Here is a 10880-nt window from a genome sequence, read left to right as displayed (position 1 = left end):
AAACCGGTGCCTATTTTAGTTCACTTCCTCTGAGCAACACAGAGATAGAAATGGCACGGCCAGAGCCATGAAACTCACAAAACTCTCTCTTTCTCAAACTGACAAATACGTCTGGTCTGGTCTGCTCTGGTCTAGACCTGCAGTCGTTTGCACTCAGTCCCCCGCCTGGGCAGAGGGAAAGATTATCAAAGAGAACAAAACCTATTCTGTGCTGTGAGAGCCTGCTCAGCCCCTGGAGACTCAGCCAGTCAGCCTGCGCTTCAGACGGCCAGCTCTCTAGTCTTTCAGCTGTTCGGAAGTGGGGAGAAGCGCATTAGAAGGTCATTGTGTTGTTACATTCCACGAGTAGTGGCCCAATCTCCCTGTCCTGTCCTGCCCTGTCCTGAGAGCTCTGGCTGGACATGAGCGGGCCTCTCCCCTGCCCATCACTCTGACATCTCACAACCGAAATGATTAGGATATTAAAGAGAACCGTGCACCTCTGAATCAAATTCCTTGCATGCTTAATTCTCCACTGCGGTTCTGGACTGGTTCGTTTCGTCCTCGTCCAGGCTAGTGTTACAGGCTGGACTGTCTCAGCTTTGACCACCTCATAAAATCAGCTTCATAAATATTTTTCATGTGTTATTTAAACTAACTCAACTCCCCATGCATCGAGGCGGTTTGAATTTGGCTTGTAGGTTCTGAGGCCTCTTCAGACAGGGTAAATCTGATGTGTTATTGTAAATGCTAGGCCACACAAGTCAAAAATCTGAAAGAGGACTCTCAACTTTACAATTTACTCGAATTGTAAGATACTAACACGCAACACATCATATTATTAAGTATTAAGTGTCTCTCAATTGAAGTGATGAACTTTCTATTGAATATTTTGTTGAGTGTTACAGTCCATACAATTGCTGCTCCATAATATAGTTGATAATCCAGTAATGCCATTACAAGTTAGAATAAAGATTTTGTCATTCAAATGTTACATACATGCGTCTGCTCAGCAACATTTCTAAAGTAAAGCGTGATGCAGAAAGGGTGACCTGGAATGCCTGTGTGATTGCAGCAATGCCCTTTATCGTTATATATCGTCAATATTTAATAGCAGGTCGGCCAATGAGCCACTTCTGTATGGCATGAGATTGTGTGAAGCTGGTGACGTTGTTTGGGGTCTAGACCTGGGTCAGATCTGGTTTCTCTCTGCTTCCTGGTTGGGATTAGTGACTGGGGCTGGTCACTCTTCTAACACTGGGCTCTCTAACCAGGCGGGCACTAAACGGAATGTGTGGGTTTGTATTTTACATGATGCTATATATCAAAATAGAACAAGGCCTGGACACCTGCATTTAGGGCTTTTCCAGTTAAAGAAATATTTTACTTGATAATTGAGTCAAATATTTGTGAAATTACATTTGAACTGCATAAACATTCAAACAACAATCACTAACACATTCAAGAAATTACTAGATGATGGTAATTTCTAGATTCAGTTGTACTATATTATAAACACTATACATTTCTATAGTATGTTCACTCAAATAAAATTTGTTTTTGCATCCGTCAGTATACATACCAACAGAGGTATGAACCTCTACTTTCACAATCGTAATTTTGTTAGAAGCTTTCACCATCGGTATTGCACAGAAAAGTATCAAGTGAAACAGGTCACAAATTATTTTTTATTAATTTAAACACAATCAAATAATAATGTCAAAAACATCTGTACACATCTTTTTGCAGACACAACAAACTTTGCGTTTCACAATGCGGCCCGCTTGGTGTAAAGTATTTCCAGTTTGCATTTATGATTGCAACATAATAAAAAAAGCGTGCTGTGTGAATCTATAAAACATTTCCTTGTCTACCTACCTATACGGTTACCTTGATCCTAGCAGCAATATGGAGATCCCCAGAGTAGAGAGAGAGAGGAGAGGGAGGGGGGGCTGAGACGAGGGAAATCACAAACCTAGTGAGAAAGTCTGCCTGGGGAAGGAGAGAGGGGTCACCACGGTTACGTACAGAGCAACAGTGACCATGTGCAGAGGATGGGGAATTAGAAACAGATCGAGTCGGTTCCTGCTTAAAAAATTCACAGTCTATAGCATATAGTACTGTCCTGTTCTTAAACCCCCTTCTTCAGGGGGCGGTTAGTGGCTTTTCTGTCAATCTTCAAAAGCTTCATATGGTTTCCCAATCCCCAGTTCCACAGCCCTATCAAAACAGGTGTCATGATTTTTAACTACTGCCGTTCAAAGTGAGACACAGAAGAACACAATTTTTTGTCAAAATAAAAACACTACTTTATACAAAATGACGCTTGCTGTACAAGAGTTTTTTTATAGCGCTTGTATAAAAGATAATAAAACCTATTAATTAAGCTTTTTCCTGAAAGATGACCTCCTAAATTTATTGAAATTGTCAAAATGGCTCTGATTAGGCAAGAACAATGAGAGGGAAAGTTTTAACAATTATCACTCAGTTCAATGCCAGGTTAGAAACCCTTATCCAAGTTATACGATATCGTGGCTGAATATGCTAGCTTCCAAATACATAGGGTTTGGGCTGCCAGCCGAGGTGCCTTAGGGGCATAAGATTGAGCGACTTCTCTGAATAAGTAAAAAGGAAAAGCGAAACATTATCCCCTATCAAATATGTATCTAAAAAAGTGGTGATTCAGAGGAGAGCTTTTGTCTTAAGATACGTGAGATGTCAGAATGCCTTTCTTTTGTGGGAGTAAGGAGTTGGGATACTGACGGGGAAAACACAGCTGAACAAAATGAAATGATCATTGACACTTGACATCCATGCTTTTGGTCTTAACATAACGAGTTATCACAAAATCCCTTTATCTACATATTTGTTTAATGAACAAAACCTTAAACACATCAACACTTTCGGGCACCGCACAAGCTAATGTGCTAAACGATGCTTTTTTTTTTTTTTACTTCAATGAAAAAGCATTGCCATCTTTCAAGAGCATGTACCTAAATGAATATAGGAAGGAATAGTCCAGTGATTACAAATTTACACACAAAAAGATTTCCTCTGTACACGATTGCCTCAGCATAGTAAATAAAGTTTCTTAATTTTCTTAAATTATTAGAAAACCCATGTTTTGATTCTTCCATAAGAGCCTTCCTCGTCCTCTTGGTGTGGTGGAAATCAAAGTACTTTGTCAGGTGAGCAAGGCACAAGTCTTTCCTGGAGGTACCTTCCTGGGGACAGACAGAGCCACTCACAAAGTCTCCATTCATAAATAAAAAGCACAGGCGGCCAGGCCAGGAGGGAGCAGAGGAGGACGGCCATGCACTGTAGAGGTGGGACTGAGAGAGAGAGAGAGAGAGAGGAGAGAGAGACAGAGAGAGAGAGAGAGAGAGAGAGAGAGAGAGAGAGGAGAGAGAGACAGAGAGAGACAGAGAGAGACAGAGAGAGACAGAGAGAGAGAGAGACAGAGAGAGACAGAGAGAGACAGAGAGAGAGAGAGAGAGAGAGAGAGAGAGAGAGAGAGAGAGAGAGAGAGAGAGAGAGAGAGAGAGAGAGAGAGAGAGAGAGAGAGAGAGAGAGAGAGAGAGAGAGAGAGAGAGAGAGAGAGAGAGAGAGAGAGAGAGAGAGAGAGAGAGAGAAAGAGATAGGGATGATAGCAGTCCTCTTCTGTGGTTTTGCTGAGCCTTGGGCGTCAGTAGCTCTGCTCTCCTCACAGGTGTGAACCCTTGCAGAGTCCCGGCACATACAGGGCCGTAAAACACTTTGACGGCTTCAGAAAGCAGCCAATTCACAGTAACCAGGGCTAGCAGCTGCAGCGCCATAAATTCACTCTCCTCCGCTTCCCTCCGAAAAAAAGGTTTAGGGTTAAGACGAATTGTGGCCGTATGTCAACACATTGACCGTGTCACTCAGTTTCTTTCTTTTTTCTTCTCTTCTCTTGTTCTTCTTTTCTTCCTGTCTGGTGGAGGGCAGACGCCAGGCGACACAGGGGGGCATTCTCTGGGCTGCGGGGGCTGCGGTGGGCGTGGGACAGGGGTCTAGGGTTCCAAGGGCCGGAGGTGAAAGGTCGCAAAGTTAGTGGAAGCTGGAGCTGGGCAGAGGCGGAGGTGCGGCGCTACAAGTACTCCAGGTCCAGAGCATGGTGGAGAGCCATGAGGTCAGAGTGGCTGGAGATCCTCCAGAAGGGCATGTTGTGCTGGGGGAGGAGAGGAACCGAGTTAGCTCATATCCAAACAGCTCCTCAGTAGTCAGACACCTCATATTTAAAGGATCGCTCACACACACACGTACATTCAAACACACACTCTCTCTCTCTTTCACTATCCATTCCATATCTAAAAATACTTGAATATTTGATCCCTTCCTGCACAAGACTCAGTTTTAAAACAACCTTCCACAGTTAAAGACCCAACATGAAATGATCTTTGGATTTCAAGCTCTTTCTCCCGTTAAAAAAACACTCCTGTCAATCACCCAGCCCTGACATCTGCCCTCTCTCCCCTGTGTGTGCTGAGCTCCGTGTCACACGGTGAGTCCTCTTCAACCCTGACACACACCGCTCGTTTACACAGGTCCACTCTTCTCCCAGCTACACTGGTCCAGGTTAGCAACGGCTAGCTGGATGGCTGAATGGCACTCAGTGTCCTTTTAGCGATAAAAGGCTCGGATGCTAAAGCTGCCATCCAGGCCTCTCTACTGCGGACAGGCCTCTAAATGAGCTGTGGTTCCCAGGGAGAGGAGGAGAGAGAAACCTGAGTCGGAGCGAGAATGAAAGGAGCTTGTCAGGTAGGGTCCTCGGCCCTCGAGCCCTGAGTGGGTGGAGACCATTACCTTCCCCCTTATCAAACGGACAGCCTCCCCCAGCCATATGTTCCGCCTAGGAGAGCCGGCACTGACCCTTAAAAAGCTCTTTGCTTTTTGTTTTGTAAATTGTCTTTGCTTTTAAGTTTAAAAGCTAGAGATGTTATCTACCCCCTCCTCTCTCTCTCTCTTTCTCTCTTTCTCCTTGGCAATGAGAATATCTTGAGGCGGAATTGTTTCTGGTGCTCTGGGTGTTTTAAGAAGGGGATAGAGCGAGAGAGAGAGAGAGAGAGAGAGAGAGAGAGAGAGAGAGTGACACTGCTGGTCTATGAGTGTGTGCAGTTCTACTCTGTCACGACTGATCTGCAGCCCTTGACTGGTGAACCTGTCATGTTATTTCACCTTCCCTCTGATGTTGATGTAGAAACCTTTTACCGTGCAGCTTGTCACGCCTCTAGAACTACTCAGATGGGGGAAAAGCCTTATCCTCTCGTCACTGTCACAATCCCGCCACTCAAAACGGGTGAAATACTTATCACTATCATCCCTCTTTTTTTTTTTTTTTTTTTACAGTCATCCCTTCAAGCACGACCCCAAGCTATGCCTGGTCTTTCATGATGTAAATCTCGAAGTTTACTCAGCCAAATCATTATCTCTTTTTCTTTCATCCCCCCCCCCCCCTCTGCCCATTTTAAATGCGTCCCCTCCATCGCCTTCCTACTTCCACTCTTTGTTTACTGAAAAACAGGTGAAATGAGAGCTGGAAGCTTTTTGGAGGGGAACTCCTTGTGCTCACCTTGACAGTGTGGTTGACCCCACCTGTCAGTGAAATATGCCCCAGCCCTCCTGATTAATTAGCTAATGAATATTTTGGTGTGTGTGGTTCACGGAGAGCATTGGGTTTACATCTAAACTTGGCAGAAAAGCTGAATACACAATTCTTGGCAAGAGCCAACATGAAACATAAATCTACTGACGAGCAAGAGAAAGACAGAGACAGAGAGAGAGACAGACAGACAGAGAGAGAGACAGAGAGAGACAAAGAGAGAGAGAGACAGAGAGAGACAGATCTCTGATGCTGAAGCACCTGAACAGAGATTCAGTCTTGCTCTGGATAATTTGGGGGTTCTCCCTCTAACAAGCTTGTCATTGCTGTAAATATCCTGATTTCATCAACAAAGATTTAAGCCTCTCGGATGCACGCTCTATTTATGTAGCCCCTTGAAAGGGCCTGTCTAACATTACACATACAGCATTCACACTGCCCAGGGTCATGGGCTGGAATATATAATTATGTCCCCCCCTTCTCTCTCTGCTGGGTGAACTTGAGATGACGGGTGGAAAGGCCTGATTATATACTCTCTCTCTGTCTCTCTGTCTCTCTCTCTCTATCCTCAGTACCTCTCTCTTTCTTCAACCTTTCCTGCCAATAAGAAAATTCACTGATTAAAGAGAGATAATGAAGAGACAACAAGAGTTGACAACCATGTTCTGTGTACTCGAGGACTTCTTACGGCCCTCGGCCCTCACAGCGAGCCTTTACAAACTGAGCATCGGAAGGAGTACATTTTTCCTCAGTGGTCGAGGTGATCAGAGGGGCCGGGGCGATCAGAGGGTTCAGGGTGATCAGAGAGGTCAGGGCACACAGTACTGTCCTCTTACCTTTTTTGAGCCTTGCTCCTCTTCCACTCCGTCTCCCACGACAACGTAAACAACTTTCCTCCCGAACCTCTGGATTACTCTCTCAAAACAGCTCTCCTTTCCTGTGAAGTAGAGAAGGGGGGCAGGAGAGAGAGGGGGGAGGGGTAGAGGTGGGTTAACATGAGTAACCACAGGGGAGCAAACGTCCACAGAGGGACATGGGGAGACCTTTAAAAACACCAGGCGTAATACCAAACATAACAGAGTGTAAACAGCGCGGCCAGGGCCAAGGGCCCAGATAGCGAGTCAATCTGAAAAGCATTAAGTGTGTCGTTCTCCTCCCTGAACCTGGGACAAATGGACTTTAACAAGCTGAATCCCCCTCACATGCTCCGACCCTGAGCAGAGCAACCAGGAGGCTTAGCGCTCCCAGTACCTCTAATACACTCTCCTGACGATCTGCTGGAAAATGGCGCAGGAGTGAAGCTGGATGTTTATTTTGCATTTTAAACAGTAAAGGAGGGGTGGGGAGCAGGGGTGGGGGGGCTGGGGCGGTGGGGGCAGTGTCTGTGGAATGACATAAATGTGCAGAAGTGGTTTCATATGCAAGGGCCTGGGAAGGACAGGGGTGGGGGGGAGAGACTGGTAGAGGAGAGGAGGAGAGGAAGAGGCTGGTAGAGGAGAGGATGAGAGGGAGAGACTGGTAGAGGAGAGGAGGAGAGGAAGAGAGGGAGAGACTGGTAGAGGAGAGGAAGAGAAGAGGAGGAGAGGCTGGTAGAGGAGAAGAGGAGAGGGAGAGGCTAGTAGAGGAGAGGAGGAGAGGGAGAGGCTGGTAGAGGAGAGGAGCAGAGGAGGAGACGGAGAGGCTGGTAGAGGAGAGGAGGAGAGAGAGAGAGGGAGAGGCTGGTAGAGGAGAAGAGAGAGACAGGAGGAGAGGGAGAGGAGGGCCTTGGCCCAGGCTCAGCTCCAGAAAAATAGGCCCTGGCTGATTAGGCCTCTTCCCTCAGTGAGAAACATGAAACATCAACCCTCTCATGTGTCTGTCTGCCCTCCCCACCCCCTCCACACACACACACACGCACACACGCACACACAAACAAACAGCCCAGACGCATAGCATCTGGATCATACTGTTAACACATATCACCTTCATTACACTCATGAGACCAAAAGCCATACCACCCAGACAGACACACACACACACACACGCACGCACACACACACACACACACACACACACACACACACACACACACACACACACACACACACACACACACACAGACACACACACACACACACAGACACATATTGCTTATAACCCTGCAACCACAGCACTAACACCCGGGGGGGGGAAACTCAGGCTCAGTGTTATAGAAAGTGCTTTGTTTACCTATTTTCGTTGCGCTATAAATATTCTCAATAGGAAAGACGATCCCTAGGCCGTACAGCAGGACCTTAGCCAGGGCAGGTATGAGCTGCGTGGTGGTCACCAGGATATTCACACAGTTTGACCTGCGGGGGGAAGGAGAGAGGGATGACATCATTCTAAATGACTCCGGGGGAGGACAAGACAAACACCGAGAGCACAAATGAGAAGCACGGCCGTTTGTCCAGAGGACAAGCGGCAGGCTGTCGAGGTGTGAGAGATGGGGTTTTAACTATATTCATCGAGCTTTTCCTGAGCTCCCCTCACGCTATATTTCAAAATCAAGGGACAGTGCGTGTACACCAAGACAAATACTGAGCTTAGCTTTTTTCTCTTAGGCCGGGGAGTATAAAGTTGACTTATTTACACCACATGGTAGTTTATATATGTGCGGTATGGGACCTGGGACAATTTTCCTCAGTGGTGCCTTACCTTGAGTGGATTAATGTTAGTGCTTTCAGTGCCAGTGTTAACCAGGAGTCCGTCAAAGCTTCAATTTCTGCTCGCAATTGCAACCAGGCTTCCCTTTTGGCTGGGCCCAGCAGACCTGAAACGCAGGCAAACATTGTTTGGGTTGGACCAAATCTCCAAATACCTTCAAAATTTAAGAATTTACCCAGACCAAGTGGTGGGGCATGTGTGTTTTTGAAACACACACTCACGCATGCACACGTGCACACTTAAGGCACACACACGCCCAAACTCCCTGACACACAAAGGCACACACATAAACACACAATCACACTGTCTGAGTGTTTCTCTCCACTCAGCAATGCTGAGCTAGGTCAGTGTATTGGGGATTACCTCCAACATTATTTTTGTAGGTGGTGTAGATTTCTTTTACTCGTCTGTAGCGGAAGGCCAGTTTTCTCATCCAGTCCACGCCTCCCCTCACACCCGTGGCTAGGCACAGGTTGGCACTGGTTGCTGCCGCGTGGAAGCCATCCGAGCCAAAGTTATACGTACTGGGCATTGAGACAATGACGAGAAAAAAAGAGATGGAGAAGAGAAAAAGAGATCAGGGAGAGGGAGAGAAAAGAAAGAGGGCACAGGCCTGTTAGCTAAATGGTTGTGATTCTGCTGTATAGTAAATTCCAGAGAAGGTAGTATTCCAGTACTCCAGAGTATTCCAGAGTGTTGAGGAGATGGAAACTGTAGCTACCTGAGATCCTGGCCATTGTCATCGGAGGACACATCATCAATATGGACCTGGTCACATTCCTAGAAACAAACAGAAGAAACCCTTCAAGTTAAGGTGGACCCAATGAGATATATTTCACAACGGAAGGATAGCTACTCATTTTATGCTAAGATCATCTCATTAAAAACATAAAAAAATAAAAAAACATGTCTAATTTCGTGAGAAATTTGTTTTGGCAATCTCATTCGTTCACTCTCTCTCTCTCTCTGCCTCTCTCTCTCTGCCTCTCTCTCTCTGCCTCTCTCTCTCTCTCTCTGTCTCTCTGTCTCTCTTTCTGTCTCTCTCTCTGTCTCTCTCTCTGTCTCTCTCTCTGTTTCTCTCTCTGTCTCTCTCTCTGTCTCTCTCTCTGTCTCTCTCTCTGTTTCTCTCTCTGTTTCTCTCTCTGTCTCTCTCTCTGTCTCTCTCTCTGTTTCTCTCTCTGTTTCTCTCTCTGTCTCTCTCTCTGTCTCTCTCTCTGTCTCTCTCTGTCTCTCTGTCTCTCTTTCTGTCTCTCTCTCTGTCTCTCTCTCTGTCTCTCTCTCTGTTTCTCTCTCTGTCTCTCTCTCTGTCTCTCTCTCTGTTTCTCTCTCTGTTTCTCTCTCTGTTTCTCTCTCTGTCTCTCTCTCTGTCTCTCTCTCTGTTTCTCTCTCTGTTTCTCTCTCTGTCTCTCTCTCTGTCTCTCTCTCTGTTTCTCTCTCTGTCTCTCTCTCTGTCTCTCTCTCTGTCTCTCTCTGTCTCTCTCTGTCTCTCTCTGTCTCTCTCTCTGTCTCTCTCTCTGTCTCTCTCTCTCAGTCCATCCCTCAAATCAGCACTCCACCCGTTTCGTCCTAACAAAAATAAACGTCCTGATCACGGGCGCTGGACCCTGTGGGCCAGTCTCTGCCACTAGGGGGGTCTCAAGATGAGCACATCCTCAGACACAACCAATTAAGCCCAATCCAGCAGCACACAGTCATCGGGTGGGAATCTGAACGGGTGGCTAGTGAGGGAGAGACTTCTGAAAGCACTAAGACCAGCTGTATGGACAAAGAGATAGCCATGGTGTTTTTGAAGAGGGAGGGTGTAAGTGTGATGTTTTGGAGGAGGGTGTGGGCTATGTACATATGTGTGTGTGTGTGTGTGTGTGCAAGCCTTTTCTCTTTTGGGTCCCTGGCTCGTCTTGGAGAGGCTGAGGGTTTCTGCAGCTCTCGGCTGATTCGGCCGGTACATGGTAACACAATCCAGACTTTCTGGTAAATGTAACCTACTAGAAAAATTGAACCTGATGCTAACCGCCAATGAAATTATGACCTCTGATTGCTGCTGCGCCACACACCAACACAGCCCCAGGGCTAGGCAGGCAGCGCAGGAGAAAGCAGACTGAAAATCTGTTATTAGTTTTCCATTTATAGGAGTGCCTCCCCCCTCCTCCTCCTCCCCCTTCCTCTCCTTCTCTCTCTCTTCTCCTCCCCCTTAGTGAGTACTAAATGTGAGGGAGTCTTGCTCCAGGATTCATATCAACACATTTCACAAGAGCCAAGGCACAGAGGGGCTGGCAAACAGGCACACAAACTGCTGGCTGCTGCCCTGCTAAGGCCTGGAGTGTCTGCGGAAATGTGAAAGTGGGTGGAAAATAGAAACACATACATCACAGTATGACGGAGGACTTGGGAGTCCGCTCCAAGACATTTTTAAAAGCAATTCGAAGAGTTATAATGATTATCAGCAGAATTTTATCCCTGGTCCCTTTTAAGCTTTTAATACACAAGAAATAACAAAGGTAGTATTCTGTACCTGAAATCACTTAAGAGGATTTATCCATAGGGGCGTAAATTCAATTGTGTTGCATAACTGGTGAAAAGGTTAACTCCACACCTA

At 46.4% G+C, this 10880-nt stretch overlaps 1 protein-coding gene across 11 annotated transcripts in view; it reads right to left on the bottom strand.

Annotated features, from left to right (window-relative positions):
- Window positions 1-3435: 3435 nt before the first annotated feature.
- Window positions 3436-10880, bottom strand: part of eya1 (EYA transcriptional coactivator and phosphatase 1) — a 56781-nt gene continuing 49336 nt past the window's right edge. For all 11 annotated transcript variants that reach the window (XM_067251211.1, XM_067251203.1, XM_067251205.1 and 8 more), the window contains 6 exons: window positions 9006-9064; window positions 8648-8808; window positions 8276-8390; window positions 7808-7929; window positions 6436-6536; window positions 3436-4168 (listed from right to left, as the gene is read on the bottom strand). In XM_067251211.1, the coding sequence (XP_067107312.1) occupies window positions 4088-4168; window positions 6436-6536; window positions 7808-7929; window positions 8276-8390; window positions 8648-8808; window positions 9006-9064 (639 nt within the window). In that variant the 3' untranslated portion in view covers window positions 3436-4087. The remainder of the gene's footprint in view (window positions 4169-6435; window positions 6537-7807; window positions 7930-8275; window positions 8391-8647; window positions 8809-9005; window positions 9065-10880) is intronic.

This window comes from Osmerus mordax, chromosome 15 (genome assembly GCF_038355195.1).
Source record: "Osmerus mordax isolate fOsmMor3 chromosome 15, fOsmMor3.pri, whole genome shotgun sequence".
In the NCBI taxonomy this organism is placed as follows: domain Eukaryota; kingdom Metazoa; phylum Chordata; class Actinopteri; order Osmeriformes; family Osmeridae; genus Osmerus; species Osmerus mordax.
The sequence above is the reverse complement of the archived record's forward strand: the minus strand, read 5'-3'. Positions and strand labels throughout refer to the sequence as shown.